The sequence below is a fragment of the Aptenodytes patagonicus genome, chromosome 1 (genome assembly GCF_965638725.1).
Source record: "Aptenodytes patagonicus chromosome 1, bAptPat1.pri.cur, whole genome shotgun sequence".
Taxonomy (NCBI): Eukaryota; Metazoa; Chordata; class Aves; order Sphenisciformes; family Spheniscidae; genus Aptenodytes; species Aptenodytes patagonicus.
The window spans coordinates 148,495,218-148,521,877 of record NC_134949.1 but is presented as its reverse complement, the minus strand read 5'-3'; the positions used below and the strand labels follow the sequence as shown (position 1 = coordinate 148,521,877).

The 26,660-nt window shown below is 38.7% G+C and overlaps 1 protein-coding gene across 1 annotated transcript in view; it reads right to left on the bottom strand.

The window, feature by feature from the left end:
* The window catches only part of PRKX (protein kinase cAMP-dependent X-linked catalytic subunit), a 56,916-nt gene extending 30,792 nt beyond the window's left edge, over positions 1–26,124 (bottom strand). Inside the window, exon 1 of the mRNA XM_076358078.1 lies at positions 25,669–26,124. Within this exon, the coding sequence (XP_076214193.1) occupies positions 25,669–25,855 (187 nt within the window). The 5' untranslated portion in view covers positions 25,856–26,124. The remainder of the gene's footprint in view (positions 1–25,668) is intronic.
* Positions 26,125–26,660: the final 536 nt, after the last annotated feature.

Below are 26,660 nucleotides of genomic sequence, written 5' to 3'. Positions count from 1 at the left end.
TCCTAGACATTTTTATTTTAGAATGCTTTAATTTTTCATTATGGTATTGGTCCAACTTTACAAATGGTGCTGCTCAGAAATAAACAGCAGCAACCAAAAGTTCCATCCATTTTCAAAGAAGGACCTGTCGGGGTCTTATTTAGCAATAGTTCTAACTGTGGAAACATGGTCTCTTTAAAAATGTCTCTGCCAAGAGCGGCAAAGCCTGGCAGGCTATTCCAGAATAGTGGCAAGCACCTAGACAGCCTCAGGGAAAACCAGACGACCACACAGACAGGCAAGAACGTACAACCTCCCTAACCAGTTTTGTTGTTGAGCTGGTTGCAGGCAGACTTTTTTCAAATATCTTTAGCCCGGTTTCAAACAACTATGGAAATGGAGAAGACAATACAGACCAAAATGTCGTCTAATATTTGTTTTCAGAGGTCTTTTCTCGCAACATGAATTTTCTCCCATTGGAGCCTCCTCAGAAAATCCATTAGGCCTACATCAGTTGGTAGTGACAGTACCCAGACACACAACCACCACCCTTCCAGCACTTTTGACAAACAATATGCTCTCTTAAAGCCCTAAAAAAAATATATATATATAATAGTGATGTTCTGAAAATTACTTACATCATTTAAGCTGTTCAAACTCCTCTCACTGCAAAGAGAAGCAAAGAGCAAACATGGCGAGTACTACGTATTTTTTCAACCACTGACTTTAACCATGTGGGGCCATTAACAAGGGGGAGCAGGGGAACTTGCTGAAACTCAAAACCAGTTGTACAGAAGTATGCAAATGAGCTTTAATTTATGCCTTTGCACAGCCACATACAGGACTAATTGTTGAGCCTTTTTTTTTTTTTTTTTTAATGCTTAGCCAGTCTTCAGACAACCAGATAAAGTTTGCATACAAAGATGACTACAATTCAAACATCTCACTTCAAACATTTGGTCTGGATCTCCTGCTCATGCTGTTAGCCATTTCTGAAAAGATTTTTAAAATTCTCTTCCTTGCAAATGGGGAGGAGGAACAGGATGGGACACAACAGTCAAGGTGGGAGGCTGCAAGATATTGTTATGGTTGTTTAGCACAGTCAAGAAAATCTAGCTGTTTTATAAAAACAGGTCTTATTGTTGTGACTAGGTGGAAATTCTGCCCCTCACATTCATGGAAAGAAAACTAAAAAATTGAAGCAGCAAAGTGGTAGTGTGTAAGATGGAGGCCCAGCTCCATAAATCTGAGGGAAGGTTTTTGGAAGCAGAAAAAGGCAAGGTTACTAGTCTTCGACCAAAGCACCACTGCCTCCTGCCCTCCAGGAAAGAGACACTAAGCTCATGGAACAGTTTCTGTTAATCCCCATGAAAGAACTGTTCAATTTTTTGCCCTGATCACCTCAGAGCTCAGCTGTATGAACCGGCTAAATTTGACCCTCTGTGACAGATAAGTAAACATTCCTTAGGATTATTTTAAAATAGAAATATTCTGTACTTGCCTATCTTGGACGTAATAAAGGAAATAGTGTTTACAGATTTGCACAATATTCTACTGACATTTATTTAATTTTTAGTTCAAAACAAGAGAACTTCAGGGACTGTGTACCATTCTGGACGAGTCCCGGGATCTACCAAGTACTATCCTGCTGAAGGAAGAGAAATGGCTACATACACACACACAGAGGCACATCCCTACCTGTCTCTCTTTATTATAGCACGTAATGCCAGAGTTTTAGAGCAAAAATGCACTTACATCAGAAAATTATACCTCATGGAAACAGTAGTTATTAGAAGGTAACAGTAGTTTATTTGGGCAGTCCTCTTCTCCCTGCTAAGGCATATAGCAAATGAAGGTTTCTGGCCACCAGTAACAAAAGCAAGTGAAAACTGCCTGTACTATTTTCAACACGGAACAACACAATTCAAGATTTTCAGGACTAAATGGGCAAAGAGAACAAGCATGCAAAATGCTAACCACTAATCCAGTATAATCTGTTTACAACAGAAACAATAAAATTTTTGGATCCCTTTGCAAATTTAATGTGGTTGCAGAACTTGAAGGAATGCCAGCAATCTTCTCAATTAGGTAACCTTCTCATGTTAAACACATGCAAAGGGAGGAGGCCAAAAACTGCAGAGGACCAGCTTGGCCTAGGTATCAAACACAAGAAGGGCATTCTCAGCCTTACAAAACAAGCTGGATTCCCTAATGCCACGCCAAAACACCACAGCCAGCTTCCAGGATTTTACTCTCTTTGAAGCCTGGTAAAAAGAATAAAGAATGTGGGAATATTTCTGATGCAATTTTAGATACTTTTGATGCTAGGAAAACCAATCCTGCAACTTTTGATCACCTAAAACAATTGAGTGAGTAGTCATGTAGTGACTATTTTGCTGTTATGTAGGTGACTAATTTAATGGTCAGTTTGCCTTTTTATTTGCTCCCATTAACTAGGCCCAGCTGTTCCAGCTTCCCATCTTTTTAATCCCCAGCTCTTTCTTAAAACCAAGTTTGCCTTGCTCAAATAGATACCATCTGTTTTAATGAAGAATAAACTAGGTCATGTGAGATCCACAACCCTGAGGGCTGCTCTCTGAGTCCCAAAGGGGTTGGTCCTCGCTTCCACAGATGCCTACAAAAAGCATCAGATGTATTTGCTTTTATTTACAGTTAGAAGAAACATTTCCTAGTGTGTCACATATTAGTCTTTGTTGGTAGCCACAAGCACGACAGACTTAATTCTGCTGAATATCAGAGATAAACTAGGTGAATTGTATAAGATTACAAACTCACTATTAGATGTCGAGTTAGTCTGCCATTTAATCTGTCTCATCTCGGGATGGAACTTGAATGGCCTAGCAATGCATGTCTTAAAAGGAGGAGTCGGGGTTGTCAGTAATTCTTGACAAAGAAGGGGAAGAAGTGGCACAGCAAAGGAAACCAGCCTGCCCAAATAGACTGGTAATCAGAAGATTAATGCACGAGAGAAAGATATGGGGAAACCACATGACATGAGCAACTGTGGGCTTCTACAACAGACGATGTGGTTGGCACATGAACGGGGGCAACACAGAACGAGGATGATGATTTTGGACATCACAGTAGCCAAGTTCACTTTTTCTAATTTTTCAACCCATAGACCAGTGTCAACTGAAAATGCCTTGCAGACTACCACTCAACCTTCTCAAGTTCAGTGTCTTCACACTGTTCCACAAACCAGCTGTGGGCTGATTACCATAACTCTTAGACTGCTGCTTCTATACTTCTGTACCACTTTAGAGGGTTCTGATCTAAACCTGAAAAATATGCCAGAGAAATAAAAAAAATTTAGAGGAGGTTTTACAGGCTGCCTATTGTTCTGTCTAGAACTGCGTATCACATACTATGGAATGTAAGAAGTAAATGTCAGACAATACTTTTTGCAAAGCTTTTGTATATCCTTCAATGATCACATACCTGAGGAGACAGTCCAATTAAGAGAGCTTAAAAGCATATAAAATAGAGATGCCTTGTGTAGTGTTCACCACGTGCAGCTCTGCCAGAGCAGCTTGCTTCTATGACTTTGTTCATTGTGCTATGACTTAGTTTACACTAGGAACTCCTCAGATAGAGAAAATGTCTTTCTGCTTAGCAATAATATGAGATACTACACAGCAAGAAATATGCCCGCTACATTCCAGGCAAGATCATCACTTTCCAGACTACCCGTCCCAGAAATTTTATTGCCAGTGGCATACCAGTGGTTCTCTCTTACTTCTATTTTGGATTCTAGACTCATCCCTTGTCAACCCATTTTTCATCTTAAAGCTCAGTATCATTAATTCTTTATCCCAGCTCAGTTGAAGTTGAAAAGAAAGTAGCAACGCATGTTCAAAGTACAGCCTAGCTTTTGACTCAAGGATGCTGCTGTAAAAATTGTCCACCTCTTTGCTGCTTCCAGATTCCAAAGATCTGACATACTTTCAGGTTCTTTCTTATTTGGTATACAGGGAGCCTATAACAACACACCACTAAAACTACATTTAACAATCTGGAATTTGGTATAGTCTCCTTTCAACTTTGCACAAGATTTGGTATGCCAGAGAATACCAAGCAATTGTGTCAACAACTCTTGTTGTTGACCCACCCATTTAAATCTTTGTGAATTACAATCCTTAAGAATTAAGGACACAGGAATTACCAGGCTAATTAATACCCATCAGTTAAGCTTCCTGTTTTTCACAGAGTTCGGAGACAGGTTCCCTATTTCCAAAAAGTGCCATTCAACAGAACACCCATGACAGGAATTCCTTTCTAATTCCAGGTAATTTTTTTTTTTTTTTTTTTGCTCACAACTTACTGGGTCTCTATAAAAATATTGTAACTATCAGGGTGTCTTTAAACAAAATAAGCAGAATCCTTGAAAGTTTCTCCTCTCTCTTTATTCTTCATTTATTTATTTTGAAATGGCAGGGACCAAAATAGAAATGATACCAGAAAGTCACCAGCCTGCTGGTGAGAAGATAACCCTTAATCCTTTCCATTTCTAAACAGCTCTTAGAACACTGAATTTAAATGCGTGTCCATGCCTCTTCACAAAACTTTAACATCCACTATCTTCAGAACAATTCTCATAAAACTGGTATTTCCCCACTTGATTGTTCAATGGTATTTTTGTAACTCTTCCCATGCCTTCTGCTATCCGTGATTCTGACACATTGCTATAGAGAATATAAACAGATTAGGGGATGAAAAGTTTTTCCTCCATATTGAAAATAGGACATTGCAAAGTCATTCTTACTCCTACTTTTCACCTGTTTAAATATTGCACATTAAGTGTTGATAGGCCCCAACTGCAAAACTGTAAAGATGTAAATAAACATTTTATAAAAACGGCTCAAATAGAAACCTTTAAAGATGTACTCCTTTTTCACCTAGAAACTAAGCTCTACACTACCTTTGCTGAACTAAGTGTAGGAGGCCTGTTGAAACAGCGTATTTTAAAGGATACCAAACCCCTGCTAAAAGTAAAGCGTATCAATCTGTATTGACCCAATTTAAAAAAAACTTGGTCTATCACGTTTTAAAAGACAAGCACAGTTAAGCTAAGAATTAGGTACCTGGCTAGCAACACGTTCCAAGTTAAAACACTAGAAAGCATTAAATCATGTATTTCATCTGATAAGAATTTCAGGTAATTAAAGCATTATCAAAAAGTGTCACTTTTTAATAGTTGAAAAAGACTGTAAATTAGAAAATATACTAGCAAGATAGGCCATCTTTGGACTTTTTAAAGTTATGTCATTTAAATCCTATTCACAGAATTGCTTTCAGGTAGGGAAAGATTAAAATAAGCATGTTAACAGAGCTTCTTGGAATGCAAACATTAAAGAGAAGGATTTTTTTTTTTGTAGGTTTTGGGGTTTTTTTGGGATTTTTTCCAAAAAAAAAATCTCACAAACAACAAAAGCCAGACATACAAACTCCAACATCTCCATAGCCACCTCCTGTTCATTAACTGGTGCTCAAAAGTCCCATCAAGTTTAGAGTAATTCAGGATTCTTTCTAAATGAATTTGTGCTCAAAGTTAACCTTTTATAATTGCTTTAATTATTTTTTTCTTTAAGTGTTTAAAAAACACTATGAAACAGCTTCCTTAAAATGAAACCTAAACCAAATTGATGGACATTTAGGCTAAAAGTTACTATTTTGAATTAAAAGTGTGTTACGCTTTTGCTTACCTCCAGCAAAATAATACATGAATGCATCACAAAGTAACCAGACTCAGGCAAACAGAAGGAAAACCAAAAGGATGAGCCTAGTATTATTCTAGGTATCATCAAATCCCAGATTTCAGGCTACAAGATTCCTTTTGATTGTTTAAAAAAAATAAAAAATGCTATGACAGAAACATCTTGTATTATAACCCAGAATGATGAATCCTGATCTCTCTTCAGATACTGTTTAATTTTGGGTCTGCTGTTGTGAATACATGGCTCCTACTTCCTGAGTTAGGATTAGTACTACATTCAAAATTTTGAACTGGATGTCCCAGAAGCAGTCTAAGCCAAAAGGGATTGACCTCTAATTTTCTATGAAGACGAATAACTTGTAGTTTATCTCTGGTAGTGCATGGTAGTGCAATTCCAGTAAACCATTAATACACCATTTTTCACTTATTGTATTCTGATGATGAGCTAGAAGTGCTTCCCAGCAACTTTTTTCCCCTCCCAATGAAGGTAAGAAGAAAGATGGTGAGTAAAACCTATGCAGGGACATACTAAATTGGAAAAAACAGCTCTGTTGCTAATTTTAAGTCCCACAATCAAATCTTTACCCAAGAGGACAGTAAGGCTTTCTCTCTCATCATTTGTCAGCACTTCTATCTTCACCTTCAGTTTCCCTGTTTACAGGAAGCATTTACAAAACTGATTTGGCTAGTTGCTTTACTCAAAATCAGCATGGAGATACTTAGTTTGGTTTTCCACAAAAAAACCCCACAGTTTGCTGGGTCACAAAGTCAGTGACAGACTTAAAAACTTTTCAAGTAACTTCAACTGAAGGAAACAGTCATTAAGGTCTTAAAAGTTTAAAGCAGCACCCCTGTTCTAGAAGATACACCATAGTTCAGGTACTTAATAGATTGTTCCAGTAGCTTTTGCTCTGTCAGTTGCTACAGTTGAACATATTAGGTCCTATATGTTGCTGCGAAACCACTGTATGGATATAATTATACCCAAAGAATACAGAAAACCTTAAAATAAAGTTGACTAGCCAAACAATTACAACGCCTGGATGTGCCCAAAACTCATGTTCTCATCTAAGAAAAATAAATAAAAATAACATTTTGATGACTAAGAAACAAACATACACAAATGCAATAATCCGTGAAGGATTTAAAGAGTCACTTTGTACCATAGAAGTTAAAGTTACATGGAGTCTGATAGAGATCAGAGATACCTGCAGCAGCAGGGGTTGAAACTTTAACAGCAGCCCCCCCTGAACTATGTGAGGCTAAATAGAGGTCCTTAGTAGGTATCTAACACCTGATTAGCCACTTTCCTTTTCAACCCAGAAATACGTGCCTCTACACACTTCTAGGATTTTTACATAATCAGCATATTTTTGTCTATCCAGAAACTCAGCTGTTGTAGATTTCTTCCTTTGTTTTCTCCAAAAGAGCTACTTGACGCAAGTCAGTCCCATATTAATGCAAAGAAAGTATCAGGCTTAATATCCTTGACTGTGTCCTTTTAAAAAGCAAACAAAAAAATCTTGTTAAAGTACAAAGGTTTATTATTGCTGAATGAATGTAATAAAAGCCACATTGTTTGTACTTGACCGATTTCCTCCTTCACCAGTGCTGGACAGAAGCCTTTGAAGGACTGGTACCTCTTATAATACATTCCTTTCAATTACATTTCGCTTCAATCTTCATCTAAAGTAGTGCTAAAGGAGAAACAAATCGAGGGGGACATTTCACATAGTGCACAAAACCTGTATTTTTAAATACTTTTAAAACAGATTATCTATTCACTACTTATTATGGTATTTCTACAATGCTTTTAAAGTATAAGATTGAAGAGTAAATTATGTTGAAGAGCTCCTGAATGAAGACAGATCAAAGACTCTGACTTAATTTAAATGCACTCAGCACGTTTTAGTTCTCTCGTGTGTTTCAGGAAATAGCTAAATAGGTAACTAACAGAAAAACTGTTCAAGATTACCTATTCCCTGCTATTTTTTGTGTTACCAGAGAACTAGGCCCTAGTCCGGAAACACACTTGCATATGCATATATATATTTATACACACATACACCAGCAAAATTGAGATTTAGCTAGAAAGGCCAGGTTGAAATCCAGATAGAATTTGCTTTGCGAATATTAGTCTATCAAATTAGCAGTGGAATTAAAGTTCAGTGGTGGTCAATACCTACTTTTCCAGTTTTATTTAAGTTTAACCTTTTTTCGTTCAGACTTTTTACTTTCATTTTTAAAATTTCACTGACCTAGAGCTAACTCAGGATAACAAAGAAAAAAAAAAACCCAACCTCTAGACATTCACATTGAAGACAAAGCCGGTCCACTGAGTAGTAGTTAAAGGCTTTGAAACATCAGAAAGTTCGTTCTTCAGGTTATACCTTCAAACCTTAAGACTGATATTTTTGAAAAATGACAAACTGGAGTTCTTTCTTCTTTCAAAGATAGAAGATTACCACAGAGGACCACAGAGCCCCATATCATATCTTTATGGTTAGACATTAAAAGATACAATGGATATATGTCCTGAAAGGCTGCCATTGTTCTTGGCCTGTTGCAAGTTACAGTGGGAACTTATAAAAAGTCTTTTCACAATACAAAAAAACGGAAGTAGCGAAGTTGCAGCCTAACCGTGTACAAGCAGGAACTGACCAGCTCTTTTATACCCCAAAACACAAGCTAAGAGACGGAATTTCTCCATCTTTCAGGCAAGCAACCAACAGCCTCCCTAGACATCTTGAGTTGGAACTTCCTCACTTACTACAGAGCTTACCTTTGGACCAGCCAGGTAGAATCCTTTCCAAGTCCAGAGGAAAAAAAGGCACTTCTATATTCAATTGAGCAGTTTTACACATCCAATTTATGAACCTAGAAGTATCTATTTCCCTCTGCTGATTATAAACTGATTCTACACATGTAGGTTCGATAGTCATTTACACTGCATAGGTCTACATTCAGACAGATGAACCAACCTCCAAGTCATACAGTCTGATAAGTGCACGTGGGATTTCATGACATGGAAATTATTGACACAGAAGATGCTAATTTGTAAAAGGAAGTATACATTTGTAAGATTTTAAAAAAAGAATTGTTAGCAACTCACTGAATTCTTCATACACATCACCAAAACTATGCCAAATGATACCTATACAACTTTATAATCTTCAGCACTGTGACCCAAATAAAACTGGCACAATATCACGAATGTGCTATTAAAAAAGTCAGCTCATTCATCCAGAAGTTTTTTTTTTTTTTTTTAATACTGATACAGTTAATAAACAGACATTACACACAAGAAAGAAGAGATGCAGTTTTTACAAATAATCACAGCTCAAACCACATCCAATTTGCAAGCTTGCATTTACCCATATAATCTGTAATTTTACGTACGCTATTCAAGTTTATACAGCACAAGAGTCTCAGAAGGTACTTAAAACTATTGTTATGTTTACCTTACACTTGAGCTGTTATGCAGACAAAAACAGAAAAAAGATTTCTGATGCAACTAAGCCCTTTTCTGAGAACTTTATTTAGTTTGATCTTTGTTTTGAATGGGTTATAGTGATTACTAAAGATTTTATTACAATATGCACAAAGGACTTAGTGTTGTAACTATAGCAAAATTAATACCTTCCTGAAAGACTCAAATAATTTCTTTGCATCTATAAGCTATGAACAGTGTGCTGGGCCACTGAGACCCCGTATTCTATCTTCTGTAAATTAAGTTTTACAAAACAAAAGCAAGCTACAAGCCAGTAAGAATCTTCTCTTAAAACACTATTTCAATCTGGAACAAGCACTGCAAATGGATTTATTTTTGGTTAAGGTTTAATACACTGAGAATTCACGAGTGGAACAAAGTATTCCTCAAAGGGAAGGCTTTGTTTATATTCATAAGGCAGTCTCTCTTCCTGAGAGACCACAGAGTAAAGATGCATTATGTACCTAGAATTTACTTCACATGTTCATTACCTTTCCGAATTCTTTCATACTACACCATACAAAAAAATAGTGTAACACTGTGATGTTACAGGGCAGGTGATGAAATCACTGTTGTTTGGCACTAGAACAGACATAATAGAATTCTCCAAATAAAGAGCTATTATGTGAAAAAGAGGAAGTAAGTCTAGAATATCCAAATAAAGTTATATCTGATATGGAACTGGAACAAATGCAGTAACACAAATATTGAGTTTCAAAATCCCAGTCTCCAAATTCCATTCTCAAATTTCAATTAAACATTTCAGAAAATCTCTATAGTGCCCAGTAATTACAGTACTGATAGAAGTAAAGACTCAAAATATTCTTCGTATTAATACCTAATGTTACTGAAGACATGCCAATGTTAATTTAACAGTTATGTTTAATGTAAACACTTACATACTCCAGCAGAAAAGAACTACGCTCTTTAAATTTTTCACGTTATTCCAGATTGTATGGACCATTACACTGTTTTTTCTCCCTATAATGCAGAAATGTAAGTCTAAACTCAATTAAAGTTCTGCTCTGTTTTCTAACTTCAGTTCAGCCTACTATGTAACTGAAACACAGAATGGATAGATTAGTTTTTTCTATTTTTACTATGCAGCTTCTTAACACGAAAGAAAAGCCACTCTATGAAGTTTCCACAGTTAGAAGCCAACTGCCTTTTTTAGTTTTATATACACACTTTCCTCTCCCTCCCATCTCCAAACTGGGATCCAGTCTCTCTCCAATATTATACCTCTGAATATCACACCCAAGAAACACATTCAAGCCAACAAATAAGACTTTAAATAGAAGGTTGCACATAATTGACAATTATTTAAATGGACAAAGATGAACCAGGATGAGAACATTTGAGAATTTAAGAAAAAGTACACCCAACCAACCTACAAATAAATTCCTTTCATGAAACAACCTTGATTTTCAAAGTGACTCACAAGAAACAAGCTACAAGAAAATGGAAATCAAGAGGTGAATGGTCACTACAGTCAATACTAAAGTAAGTTTCAGAGGCTATGGCATATCATATCAATCTGACTAATTTTGCAACAGTACGGATATCTAAATCATCTAAGGTACAATATTTATTTTAACACCATTTGCATTAAATATAGTTTGCTAATTTCATACATCTGAAAACACAGGTGGGAAGATGCAGTATGTCACAAACAGGCAATGATATAGGTGAACTCCCCAAACAATAAACTTTTCCCCATCTAAAAGCAAGATTGACATACAAGGTTATGGAAATAAATCTGATTTGCCATGACTATTAGCTGCTCCTGAACAAAAATATTTAAAGAGTAAATATATATGTATAATAAAGAATTTATCAAATTTGAAATTATTCATGAGTCACAATATGAAACAGAATTCTTCACACAGCCACATGAAGAGCGAAGAGAAGGATAAGGTTCAAAATTAAACACCAATGACATCGGGAAATAAAATATCCTACAGTACATATGCTTCAATCACACATAGGCCAAGGCTTTTAAGATTCCCAAAAGGATGCTTTGTTTGGACAGGTGAGCGCAACTTAGCTTACCTCGACGTACGCTTACCAAGATGCAATATTCACTCCTAACTTTCCAAGCTAATGTAAACATCAGAGAAGAGCCAAGCTCATTACTTCTTGGAATATTTATATCAAAATGCAGGTAAGTGATTTCAGGCCCATTTTATACTGTTTGATAGCTAGTTTTATAGAATGACCAACTTACCCAATATAAAACAGTATGTGTAGCATGAGAAAGCTTAAATCCAAGAAAATCAAAACCTGTATTGCGGAACACTACTAAGTCCCATTAATGGCACAGTATATGCATCTTTAAATTGTATATAATCTTTCAAAATACAGATCTCAATTATCATTTCTGATGGCAATTTTGTTCAAATTTATGATTCCCAAGTTGTTTACGTGTAGGCCTTTCTTAAATATTATCTGTCAATTCAAGGACTGGCTCCATTAAAATAAAAAAAAAGAGACACCTCATCCTCACGTTGTAGGATTTGAACAATAGCATAGACAAAAATCTGTATAAATCCAGTAGAAGGAAAACAGTAGGCACATACATGAGCATGTACCCCACACAAGTCTTTCCATAAGACCTGAGAACCTGCCATAAAATCTGAAAGCACTTCAAACACTGTCAAACAAATTTAGTTTAGTTTTTAAACGCATTGAGAAGAAAAGACCACATAACTCTTCACAGGTATTGAGTCTGGGCTGATAAAAACTCATCCTTACTAATGACCCAGTGTTCAAGACTCACCTCAAATTGCAGAATCTCTGCTTAACAATTCATTGGATTCACCCACTAACCTGATGGTGGCTAAGCTCAAAGTAGTACAGTGGCAAATCACTTCAGATGTGTACACAAGAAAAGTCAATTGAGATGTTAAAAACTGCATTTCAGGACAACTGTTTGGACAATACACTGCCTCAAATACACATGGACAGCTCTCCATCCTAAGCAGACTGACTGATCTAAAGAATGCCTCAAATGGAAAACAAAGCTTTAAAAAGAAAAGAAAATTAAACAAACCCCCCAAAAACCCTCTCCATTATCTGCAACAGTCAAAAGCATCAGGGGATCAGAACCTTGAAATCTAAACTGATCAGTCCGTGATTAGTGTTACCCAGTTACCCTTTCTCACAAACCTCTATTCCAGACACAAGAGTTTAACTTTTACATATCGAGTATTTAGAATACTGCATGGAAACCAATTTTCAGCATTAAAGACTTATCAATTGCTCTATTCTACATGCCCTGAGGAGTTATTTCCCAGATCTTAACTCATAATGCTCTGTATGGTCATAAAGAGAATCAAGTGTATTATACAGTAGTAATAACAGTGAAGACTACTAGATAGACCTTACTAATAGAAACAGAATTTCCAACCCATCACATCACAGTTACAGTTATGAGCTAGTCAGCCATACTGAGCCCTTTTTACATCCCTAGTGTTCTCACTCTCCAGTCACTGAAAGCAGTTAGTCATTAATACTCAAATCTTGAAAATAAAACCAAGTTCTCTTTTTTCATAAGAATCAGTATTTTCTTTTAGATTTTCAGTTAATTCACTCTGCTATCCTATGTATGCCTTCATCATACGTCAAATTTCTTAGCAACACATACCCATATATGTAGATATATGGGTATATAATTATATACACATACACCCATTTACCCAACCACAGGTTAATTTATTTTGTTGTTTACTGCCATAGTTGCTTCTCACTTCTACTCTCTCCCATTCTCTTGCCCCATAAAGTCTCAGAATTAATTATCTGAACCTAGTCTGATATATTTAAAAACAGGATCACAGTCTGCAGTAAAGAGAGCAATGAATAGCAAATCCAACACCACCTTTATAGGATAGATTAAATTACAGCTAATTGAATTAATGAGCTGTAGTTCACGCACCAAGAGTACTTGACATGCCCTTGCAGACTCTGCTTCTCCAAAATTGTAGCATCATTGCTTACTAAGAGGTTCATTCGCTATCATAGTTGACATAGCACACCTTTCAATAGAAATATATTTTAAATTATTCATTTTAAAGAATAAGCATTTCAATATAATTTATAATTCAGGACTCAACTCTTAAAGAAATAGTGCACAAGCACAAATGTGCTAAAATTAGAAGGCAGGGCCAGATACAAGGATCAGAAGTGAACACAAAACCAATCTATCTGGGATGGATCATCAGTTCATATATAGCCCAAATCAGTTGTAACTGAAAGTTACTGGTATCTGACAGTTATTAATTTATCATCCATTAACACTTTTTACAGCAGTTGAAGCATGTTAAGTTTTCAGAGGCAAAGATAAAAGGCATACTTCTGCCCCAAAGAGAGATGAAATATGCCAAAGAAGAAAAATTATTAGGCATATTAGGTATTTACTGTTCTATGAAGTGAACTGCAGTTTGTTTCAGATGCTTGCACCTTTCCTGGGAACAAGTAACAGTCTCAGAAGACAGGACAGAGACTAATGAAATTATTATTTCATATATAAGAGGTCCTCCTACATCAGTGATGGAAGAGGAAACTAGCATTGCACTATCCAAAATACTACCTCAGGAGGTACCAGAAGAAAGCTGTGCCAATGACTAAGACAAGTATCTTACTTCTTGACATAAAAATGGAATGTTATCCTTAATAGGATCTGCCAGTACACAAGTTAAGTACCATCAATGTTTGAAGAGTCCCTAAGCACCTGTTTTCACTGTACTGCCCTTTTTAGTCAAGACAAGTTTACTGAGTTCCTGAGCCTTTAAAATGAGGTCTGTGTATGACATGTAAAACTCTTTAGAGATGACTGTACTTTATGATAAATTATTCAATAGTTTGCACCAAAAAAAAAAAAAAAAAAAAAGGATTTATCTTGCTTATAAAACTAAACCAACTATGCTATGGAAGGACCTCCAAAGCAAAGTGATCAAACAGTATGGCTTTTTTCCTTCTCTCTGCTCTCCCCCCTCCCCCAAGTGTCCTAGCATTTCTAGGTTGTTTGGGTTTTTTTTCCCTATTACTACAATCATTGTTTAATTTTATTTCAAGAATCACGTTTCAGAGAACCAAGGGAGGCCAAGCAACAAAGTTGTGTTTGTTCTCAAACAATGCAGCTCCTAACATCTCTATCAAAAATGAAAGCCAATTAGGCTAGAAATCACAACCAGTCTAGAGTATCTGGAGTTCTGAATCTCTCCCTAGCTGTTACATCCAATTGCCACCAGGAGAATTTTTTCCTCCTACAAATATTTTAAATGCCAAAACACATGAAGATTAGAGAGAGGTTTATCAACATATTTTATTATAGGGGATAAACTGGCAATATTTCATGCAAGAGGGCCCAACTTTAGGATATCAGTGAATGCATAGCTGGCTTATTTCTACATAAAGTTGCTGACATCGCACACTCAGTATTAACTAGCAACAACTACAAGTCCAACTACCTACCAAATCAAGCACTAGGAACGTTTCTTTCTTCACATACAATCATTTAGAATACCCATCCATGCTTCTAGCCAGACTTTCACTCTGTTCTACTTGTTTTGCTCTGAAAAGAAACAATATCAAGGAAGCACAAACCTACCTAAACAAAATGGAAGAGTGTCTCAAAAACAGCGTTAAGTCCCCTTATCCTACTCTCTTTTTCAGCATCATGTTTGGCTGAAAGTGTTGGAATTCCTACTCAAAGGTATAGCCTCATCTATGCATACATCTCCGTTACTGCCTGACAGCCTTCTCTGAGTATTCATCCACTTTGGTAGTCCCCATTTCATTAAGAACCCTCTTTATTAAAACAGAGCATTGTTTTCCCAGAATTATCCCAAATCAAGCCAACAAGGCTGTACTCTGCCTAACCCACAACCGACAGTGCAGTAGGAGCATTGAAAAATTTAGGCCTACCTAAAAATGAAGGCAGCAAAAAATTATCTCCATAGCCACCAAAATAAATCTTTTAGCTTACAGTAAGTGTTGCAGATAAAACGAGTTGAGATAATTCTAGAAACTCTATTCACTTAAGACATTTAGAACAAAGGATATAGTTTATTTTATTAAACACTTAAAACGGATAGCTTTCATAGGCTTTACAGCATCAGGAATGGATGTGCCCCAATTTGTTTCTACTTTTCAGCTGATGAAGGATGAAATGTACACAACTGAAATCCAAAAAATTAACTTAAAAAACCACCTTTTTTTCCCCAGAAGAAATATATTCCCATGTCTTTTAAAATATTTTGCATTAACTTTGGTGTTAGTTCTTTTTTTCAGATTCTTTCCAAATCTCTTCTCAGTTAGTTTGTTTTCCTTCTAATGGTTCTGTCTTGTAGGACACACTGTCTTTCTCACAGCTTCTTCCCAGATGCCTTTTCTAGCAGAAAAAAAAAAATAAGTAACAAAACCAACTTTAATCATGGAAAATTTTCCATGAACAGATCCAAGGAATCACTGCTACTCACTGTGAAATTACTAGAAGAGATGCAGAAGGCTTTTAAACAGAATACTTTGAATTAAGTTGCAATACTGGGAAACCTTTAGCAATATTTTTAAATTTATTATACCCCAAATGACATAATTTCCAAAGATATTCATGAATGAGCAATTTCTACATATATGGTTGCCAACGTGAATTTATTTTAAGTGGATTGAACTATGTTGGTCACTAAAAAAAGGAGTAAGAACAATGTTGTTGATTCAATATAACTTTTATATCCACCACTTCTAAGTGCAACAACTGGGTGGGTTAAATAAAGACATGCTGAAGAAGTCTTCGTAGGCCTTTGAAAGTCACAAAAGTCAGGGTGAGTTTAGTGGCCTCAGAACACAAATTCAGCATACCGACATGCAACTTGAAACATTTTGATGAACGAAGGGACAAGAATCCCAGTTTAGAAACAGACTGACCAGCAGCTGTCCTCACTGTTTGTTCTCCAGGGACAGACAAGGAGTTACCCACTAATTTTCCTGAAAACAAACTAACATTTTACAACACATACTCTGAAGTTATTTTTTGGCAGGCCATGCAAATTAAAACTGTACAGGCTATCATCTCCTGCACCCAAGGAGCTGTAAGAAGCCAATACCAAGCTGGGGGAAAGAGGTCAGAGGCTAGAAGTCTGTCATCAGTTTTGGGGTGGCTAGAGGAGTCTGCTATTATAGCACCCAGAAGTTTCACATAAACACAGTCAGCTCCCAGCCTCTTATTTTTTCATATTCGTCATCCATATAGCTATTACAGTACATCCTAATTAGTAGATCAGCAAAGTAAAAATCTTACACCCAGTGTAGCCTGTTTTTGAAGAGTCTATGGAAGGATAGCTCTCAACATTTACCTAAACAATTTTGGAGCATTTAATTTACTGACTGGAGCAATACCCGAGAGGCATAAAAAGCAATACTAACTAGACATTTTGCTTTAATCCAGAGAGCTCCCTGCACCTTCAAAAATAATGGCGGTGTCATTACTGTAAATATTTCAGATTGCTCAGAGTCCCCATATTCCCAAATACAAACAGAACAACACTTCAGCAAACGCCAGGAATGCTGTGTAAGAAGCTACATTTTAATGAAGAACCATACCAAAACTCAAAAAATACTGCATAGTGGGCACCTTAAATGGTCACTTCACATGATTTTGGTAACAAACCATTACCTCCTTTGACATGATTCTTACAAAAAAAAAGAAATCCCAAACCTTGGCAGCTCCACATGCTTTCCTCTTGCATTAGACAATGTCAGAGATTATATAGCCACATTTTCCAAGCAAAACAATGTATTGCATTGACAGCTTTAGTGCTTTTTAAAACTATGCATAAGACAATGCCAAGTGTACACAAGAAAAACAAATGCACATCTAAGTCACAGGTTACAACTGCTAATAATAGTTTATATTATATAGCTCTTCTGCCTTGAGTTGCCTTTCCCAAGTACTCCAATAAATACAAGATATAAATCATTACACCTGAACCTTGCAAATTGCATGGTAGACTCAGATTAACAAATACCAGATATGTGACCTTTCATGAAAAATTAGCTCAGAATCAATCCTTTAAGGAAGTAAAAATTATCCTAGTTAAAAAAAAAAAAAAAAAATTGCTACATGCTGTAGATACTGTACGAATAGTTTGTAGAAACAAAGATCTGCTAAGTGCAAAAGATAGCCAGGTAAGAAGTCCTATATATGCTGAAAGTGAGCAGAAGACTTTTCCATATTCTCACTCTTCCTACATCAAGCTGTAGAACTGTAGAACTTATGTTTAATGAGTCTATATAAATTTAAATATATATGTGCATATATATATAAAAAATTTATACTCCAGTATAGAAAGCTGGAGGTGATATTCAAACTGAATATCCAGAAAAGAAACAAGAGCAAAGAAGATTTTACACAAAAATTAGTCTGTTTTAGACACCATAACCTGTTGTCATAAGGGCTATGAAATACACTGCAAACCAAATAAAACCATATAACCAATCTACTTTTACTTTTGTTGAATAAACACTCCCCAACAAATAAAGAGTCACAAGACTAGAAACCCAGATACTTCACAAAGTATTCAAATTGCCTGAGGGGTGCGGTTCAGATTTACTCCACTATAACGTAGGTCAAATTGAGCTGGACTTCCCTGCTGCCTCAATAGACCAAGAAAGTTGAGGGTCAGAGCAAGACTTTGGGAATGGTTCCACTGACCAGATCAACCCAACCAGACAAGTCTAACATTCCACTGCCATTGGTATTATACAGAAATATGTTATACCATGCAGTTTAGTCACATGGAAATGATACTTCCTTCATTAATTTTAATGTGTTTCAGTTATAAATAGGTAACTAAAACACACACACTAGCAATTTGTCTGAGGTGAAGCGTATCAAAGCAGACCAACTCATTCCCTGGAGAAAAATGACAACACATTTACACAAAAGTTACTGTTAATCAATTAATAGACCAGCTATCAACTGCTCCAAGCTGGGACGGGAGTGAAGAAAGAGGGCAGCTGAGTGGAAAGTTTTCATGAACAAATGCCACAGACCACCACAATTTAAGACTGGATAGGGCAGCTGTCAGAATTCACCAAAAGAAAATTTGAGCATCCACACACCTGAAGAGCAACTCTGCAATGCAAACATCCTCCAACTACCTTGAAATAGGTATAGATATTAATACAAACCCTTCAGTACGAGCATTACACAGCAGCTCAGGCAAGCTTATTTTACTAACAGAAAAGCACAAGCACTTCAGCAATACAACTAGCAGTTGTATTGAAATGAAGTGAAAACAGTTTAAATTTAGTTTAGGTATGTCTAAAAAGGAGACCTGTAATTGTATATTCTACAACATAGATATGTCCAGAAAAGCACATTCTGAATAATTCTAGTACGCTAGGACTTACAGTTTCAAAACTATTTTCCCTGCTCCAGTCATCTTTTGGCCTTTCAGTGAAAGAGCTTAGGTATTTACATAGAACAGCTAAGTTGCTTGAATTGTACAATTGAATTGTAAAAACACAAAATTCAGAGTTCATTAAGACTGTGGCCCTTAAACTGTAAAAAAAAAAAAGCTAAAGTTAATCCTCATAACGAGATTGCTACTTTAATATTTTCAGAATGCTCTTCAGCGTAGAACAAGATGTTTTCTTCAAGTTCAAAGAAGCTTTCCAAAATGATAAATCTGTATTACTCTCAGTTTTTTGTTTTAAGATTATCAGCGGATTCAGGGCAAAACTGCTCACAGAAGCACTGTATCTATTTTACACCCTGTCCCTCTAAACCTTTAGAAGAAAACAAATATCACGCACTGCTTCACAGGTAACATCTTTTCAAACACCATTCCCTGAAACCCCTCAAGAAAGAAGTCTTTAATCTGCCAACTTACAGTCTTACCATCACAATGGAAATTATTTCAATACCCTTGAAATATATTATTTACACAAAATAGTAAACATAATACAAAGGGCAAAAAATCTGAACATTTCTTCTACCAAAATTAACAAAGCAAGACTACAATCATCCACAGAAATACAACAATGAAACTAACATAAGTATTTTTTGAATATTTTCTCATTCTGTAACATTCCACTCACTTTCCAAATATAGTGTGTTTTCTTAACTACTTCCACAATTTACTCACCTGTCTCCCAGGTGAATTTCTTTAGCACTCTAAATTTACAGTCTCCATAGTAAAGAAGAGGCTGTATTAATGGAAAAATCTCTGATCCACCTTCAGTATTAAAAAAAGAATAAATAATAATAATAAAGCAATATGTATTTCAAATAAAAACTGAGCCACTGCTCTAATGTGAAGTGCAAACAGTGGTTAAAAGACTGTTGTATCATATACGCTCCCCCTTTTTTTTTTAAAAAAAAAAAAGGACACATTTGTTCATTCGTTTGAAAGATAGTCTTCCTGTGGAAAAACAGAAATACAGTCTAATTTTGAGAATTGCTCTTCCCTATCACCTGAATATCTCAGGTGCACACTAACACACAGTACTCAGCAAAATTTTACTTACCAACATCTTTGGAACTGCTAAAGAACCTCTAAAACTGTGTAGAAATGGGAGGATGCTTTCCCAAGCAAAGACATCGTGTTAAACTACTCCCGAGTAGTACAAGCTAATGCTGAAGATGTTTTATAAGTATCAACAGTAAGCGAATTGTATTGTTTAACCTAAACTAATTTGATTAAGAACAGCTTATACCCAGACAGGCCCTTGCAAGGTAAACACAAAGTTCCCATCTTTTACTTCACAAAAATTCTCTCTTTGTTACTGTATACACGTCTGTGCCTCTCATAACAAACAAAGTGGGATGTAAACTCCACCATCCTTTTCCTTCTTCTGATATTTGTATATTGGGCATCTCTAGGCTATTTATAGGACTTAACAAATTATTTATCTTCAAGAAGTATGTATTTGAGTGTCAAAGCCCATTCTGTAACATACCGTCAAGTTCACAACATCAGAGAAAGAACACTGAATTTCTCTCCGCAATCAGTTAGGTATCTAAGTAAGATTAAGGCAAAAGAAACAGGTGACAGGCAAACACTAGCCGTTTACCTCAACACTGATTTTAAACACTGAAAGCAGAAAAGCAGAAACGTGAACTTTCAGTTTTCACATGTTCAGACTTCTTCCATATACTCTCATTTTTCTGACCTTTCTGAAAGAGTAAAGAGAATATTTGTTTCAACCCATTTTCTCCAGCCTAATGAGAACAAGAACCTTATGGGAAAGGACCTGTTGCTGCCTACTCCACAATAAACATTATGCTACTGAAATTCACCTCAGCAATGGATAACAGGAAAAGCAAGAGAAGAAAGCTGAGTCACACCTGGTCATTTTCTCTTTAGAACATCAGCTATAAGAATACTAAGGATTTATTTTGAGACAAGTATGATCTTGTGGGAGGGAAAAATGAAGCAAGAAAGACATTCCACAGACAGAGAGTGAAAACAAAATCCAAGTCATTTAGCTTTATGACTAAAGTCTCAAAGATGTACAAATGTAATGGTGAATTCAGGTCACCATTACAATCACAACATTCAGACCATGTTTTCTTTCAAAACTTGTGGTATTTAAGGACATTGCCAAGTAAAACCATGGATTATTATTTATCATTTCAGTATCAAGAAAAGGTGACAAAACAGGAAAAAAATGCTCACACATCCCTTAGAATATAATATTTTAAACAGGTGACAACCTCAGTAGTGAAACCAAAAATAACACTTGGTAAGAAACAGAACTAATTTGAGCCCCTTAAAAAAAAAAAAAAAAAAGCCAGCAGTGTCCTTTGTTAGTAAAGAACTTAGCTGTTCTGGTGCAGAATTTTTTACTTAGACTATATGCAGGGAAAATAGTACTGTAATGTCCTATACAAGAGCAGATTCCTTCTTAAAGCATTAGACTACAGTTCAGTACCTACTGTCCGGCTGATATAATGCCATTTGAAATGTGTTTGGCTAGCATATTTTGTGTGTGAACACAGTGAAATTAAGTATTTAAAAATATGTTGTGCCTCACTTTTCCCATGCTCCTAAAAATTAAAATACTGGTTTGCCCAATTTTTTATTCTGCATTTGTTTAGTGTAAAGCACTTCATGGGAACAGTTGTTTAAAAGAATCTTTTTGCATGAAAATACTATTATTAAAATATTTCAATCAATTGAACAGATTTACAAAACCCAATTTACATTTATAAAGCCTGCTATGGAATTCAAGGCTTGCCCATTTGAAAAATGGACAAGAAACATCTCACAGGAGAGAGGGCAAGAATAAGTTTGTCATCTTTCTCATCCTAGAGTTCTCTTCCTTCCCCCTTCCCTATTACCATACATTTCATTTAGGAACATAACACTTGTTCTCCCAACCTCACCTACCCAAAAGTGAAGAAATATCTTCTGGTTTTCTTGTACTTATCATTCTAGTTTACCTGAATTACTTCTTCATTATGGCAAAATTTAGTATCTCCATTTCAGGATATATGTCAGGTGTCTGACTGCAGCTGCTCTGGCTACTGGAATAGGAAGGCTGCTCTTGTTAAATGGTCATCAAAAACAAGGATGGTTCAGAAACTATGCCACTACTGTTCATAGTCTCTCTCTCCCACCAACCAGACCCATAAAAAGTATGAAATGGGTTCAGATAAGCATGGGCGGGCCATGAACTTTCAGCAGTTAAGTTTCAATGAACATGGTGGTCATGGCATATGAATTTTTGCTTCTGTGCAGCACAGAACTACCTCAGTCTTGGCACAGCTGAGTATATAAATTCAACCGAGATTCACAGAATATTTCAGCAGCAGCAGGTCTGAGCAGCAGTTTCTCAGCATGCTGAGCTAACATTTGTATTTCGACCTCCTTTGAAAGGAAAATTAATTCCAAAACAGAAGTGGACAGCCAGTTATCTTCAATAGCTCCAGAACAAAGGCGTTCACCTTTCATATCAAGAGTACTAGTTAAAAAAACCATACACCTCAAAGGTTCAAAGCCACATCTTCAGCCTCTCAGGAAGTACCCTCATAGAAATATTCTTCCTGTTCAACCTCCCTTAGTGCCAGAAACCAGTATGGACCCCACTCCTGTGCCCTCCCCAAACCTGTAACTTCATTTTAATCGACTAAGTATTAGGGCACTTCCCCCAAAACCATACCTGTACTCCTGTCTCTGCTCCCAGTGCCTTCTACCAAAGGGCCCACAAACACCAAAACAAAGGTTGAGTCCTGGGATGTTTGGGGGAGATAAATGTCCTCCCAATCGTTATGCTGAACTGTTCTCCCCTTTTGCTCTTTCTTCCCTCACAGCGAGTTCTTTGCTAAACCAGGCACAGTGTCCAACAGAAATCACAGAGAACACATCCAATCCAGCCTGCATTACGGTGGTCCCGTTAACAGACAAGATTTTAATCCTCTTAGACTATGAAGGATATTCAAAACAATAGCTATTCTATTCAAAGCAGGTACTGCTTCCAATTAATTTATTTTTACGTGAACTTTATTCCATCTTCCAAGAGAAGGTGCCTAAAGTCAGGGATGACCACAATCTCACAGACACCAATGTCATTTTGTTACTTTAGCTATTACTCATAAATAGCTGCAAGAGCATGGAGCTCACCTCCCTGTTTTGCTACTTTCTCAACTTGATAGTTTCCAAGGCCATACTGTTTCTACGCCTGGGTATGTCTACAAGCAACAATGATTCTAGTAGAGAAGATATCAGAACTTCCTGTCCTGTAATTTCTGGGTATCCCCCTCCCCCCCACAAACATCTCCAAATATCTCAGATAGAGCACATAGCTTTCAAGAAAATCAGCAGAAAGAAAATGGCTATGCTTATCACAGCAATCAAACTGCAGATGACTCTAAATTGCTGTAGTGAAGTTGATGACAATACATTCATCTCATCTATTTGTGCAGGGAGATCAAAACGGAAGATAGGGTAATATTGACTTAAATCACTGCTAAGAAAAAAAGAATTGTAGATATACTCTTTCAGTACATGTGATATAAACCTAAACTGAACATAACTAAATTAAAAAAGGTTTAAGCCAAGCAAAAATGAGCTTTTCAAGCTAAACTACACATCTACATATGTGCAGCATTCTGCACTGATTTAACATGCAGCCCATTTAACTCAGGAATGCAATGTAGCACGTCAGTAGGTGCGTAAGGAGCAGCCCAACCTCACGTAGAGTTACTGGCTCAGATCTCAGATGCGCTACAGACACATTAGCAGGGCACTGCATCTGTTACAAACTCTGCCACTCAGAGGCAGGTATAAATGTGTTCAGTTTCATTATCACTTTGAGGCTGCTCTGTTGCTTCCTGGTCAGGAGCTAGCTCCCTTCCCTCCTCACAGACTTCTATGAGGCTGTGGAGGCGCACAGGCATGGTCATAAATTCATTTTAAAACCAACTTACAATAAGCCAGCTCAGCTTCTTTGATAAGATAAGGTCTTATGTATTTATCTGTGCACATTTTCATACCCTTCAAGTTTTGTGTTTTGTCTTCCTTCTCCCTACTAAAGAACTGATGCCATGGTTCCTAAGAGATGCAAAGAACAGTCATCTTCTCAGAGCTATTTGAGAAAAGAAGGGCGGGGGGGGGGAATCAAGCTGGGGACAACAGCAAGGAAGGGAAACTATTCTTTAAGTATTCTGTCAGTGCCCGATAGCAGCTATCTGCTCCTTTTACATTTTATTCCCTTCTCTGCGTCTTCATATCAAGCGGCCTCTCTTTTTTAAAGACTCTCTTTATTCCTTGTGGAATCATGACTTCCCTCTTCCTTAACCTCTAAGAAGCATGTTAAAGAACACTCTAAAAAGATATACTGTTTAGAATTGACACCAGGATTACTTCTACATTTCTTCACTGGCCTCAGGAACATTTCCATGACTATTATGCCTTCTTTAAAAATTACTATTTTTCTGCAGCCTATGCTTCACTTGAAGTCATAATCCTCTGTGATGACAATTGTATCCACACTAACTAGTCATGATGTAACAAACAAGATCAACCACTTCTGGTGGAAAAAAAAGCATCACAAACCTTTCAAGCAGTCTCTTAATAATCTCAATTAATTTCTCAATAAAATGCCTGTTCACATTTCAAATTGGAAAAATTATCTCAAAAAACAAGGCATTGCAAGAGATGATAATGTAGCCTTCACCGATCACAACATTCTTAGGCTTCTCCAACTCCACTTGTAAAGACCTATTAAAAACATCAACTTCACTAAGAAAGGGTTTAAATCACACCTTTTTTGCTGAAGACAGCTTAGGGGAAATTGAGATTTACAGCACTTACTGGAATAAATCTATCCAAAATCATTTCACTATCCTATAAAGAGAAAAAGAATAAAACTTCCATATAGTTGAACATACAATCCTTCAAACCAGGTGCAAAAGTGTATGTAACCACACGTACGTATGTTCAAACACAATGCACAGACAGATACAGTGGATATGAACACAATGAACATCATCACTGATGTCTGAAATGCCAATTTACTAAACACATGCATTTACTCTGCAATGCTGCTGATTACAGGCAGTTTTTAGTAAGTGTAGTAGACGTGACATGTAACCTTGCGTTCTACCAAAATTCTACACATGCAAAGCATCTTTGCATCAATATTCGGGCCAACAACACGTTTGGGTTCTGAAATACACTTAGCTGTATTCAGTTAACCTGTTTGATCTCTTCACTGGCCCGACATTTAAATGATGAATTTTTTGTCACGATGCAGGTAAATGAAGTTAAACCAGATAAATCAGGTTTTACACCAAAAGGTCTTTAGGCTTCAGCAGGGACTGTCTCCGTCTCGCAGACAGGCCAAACCCGGTTACAGGCTCGTTCAGCTGCAGATCAAAAGGACGATCTCGCAGCCAGAGACGATGACACTGGCAGCACCGGGGCTCGTCAGTGCTCCCGCACAACCACGCCAGGGAGAGACAATGCCGACAGCCTCCCGCAGACTCCAAGCACAGCTCCCTAACTACACGAAGGCTGCAGCGCGTCTTCCTGAGCGCCGTACAGCCACCACAGGCAGCCCTGCGGCGCCGAGCAACCTTAACACCAGCCGGCGGCCCCCCTCCCCAGCGCCGCGGTTGGGGGGCGGGGGGGGGGAATCGCCCCCAACGGCACCTGCCAGACGTTAACGGCCGACGGTCCAACCCCGCCGCCTCAGAACGGGCCCACAACGCCCAGCGGCCGCAGCTCCGGGGCGCGGCGGGGCGGAGGAGGGGGGGCGCCCAAAAAAAGCGGGCGGCCGAGAAGGGATGGGGGCAGACGGCCGTTGGGGTGTCTCCGGCGGCCGCGCCCGGCGGGAGGAGGGCGGGCTGCGCTTCGCGCTGCCCGCCCTCCTCCCGCCGGGCGCGGCCGCAGGCAGGCACCTGGGCAGCTCCTTTGTTCCTCCCCGGTCCCACCGCCTCACCCCTTCCCGCACTCACCCACAGTGGCCAGGGTCTCCAGGTCCTCCAGCTTGTAGGTGGCGGGCTCGGGCGCGGCGGGCGAGCCGGGGCCGGCGGGGCTGGGGGCCGGCGCGGCGGGCTGAGGCGCGGCCAGCCCCGCCGCCGCCGCCGCCTCGCCTCCGCTCTTCGCCCCCATTTTGGCCTTGGCGGCGCTGAAGGCGTCCATGGGGCCGAGCGGGCGCCCCGCGGCCGCTCAGCGCATGGAGAAGGGCGAGCCGGGCCGGCGAGAGGAAGGGGCAGGAGAGGTAGCGGCGGGGACGCGAAGTTTCAGTCTTCAGCAGGCGGAGTACCTACTCCCCGGCGCTGGAGCCCGTTCCCGCTGCCGCCTTTGAGGGGGCGCGGAGCCCTCCAGCATCGCGGCCAGCCGCCGCGCCGCCCGCCACTCGCAGCAGGGACCGCCGCGCAGACAGACAATGGCGAGGGTGAGCCCGGCCGAGCCAAGCTGTGCCGTGCCGTGCCGAGCCAAGCCGCGCCACACGCGGGGTGGAGGGGCGGGGTTTGCCTTCCTGCCGCTGCGGCACGGTCCCGCAGAGGGCTGGCGGGGCGAGGAGGGGGAGGGATTTAAGGGCGGCTCCGCCGCACGGCGGGAGCGCGGAGCTCGCCCCCAGCCGCGGGCACAGCCTGGGGGCGTCTGGTAAAGCCGGTGCCCTTTCCTCGTCCTTCCCCACCCCTGCGTCCCGCCTCACAGGCAGCGCGGCGCTGCTGCGGGGCTGGGGGGGGGGCACTGGCGGCTGCCGGGCCTGCCCCCGCGCTCCCTCGGTGTTGTGGCTGTCTGGGGAAGGTCCCGTCTGCTCCCCACGGAAAGTTAAAAATGATTGATGGGGCCCTTGCAAAGCGGCTTCCTGGCCCACCTGGTTTCACACTGACAGCTCTGGGAAGAGTCAGTCGTTCCCCACGCATGGGAGCGCCCGTTGGAGTAACTCGGCTGTTTCAGGGTTAGCGAGCGTCCCTCACCCGCGTATTTCAAAGGG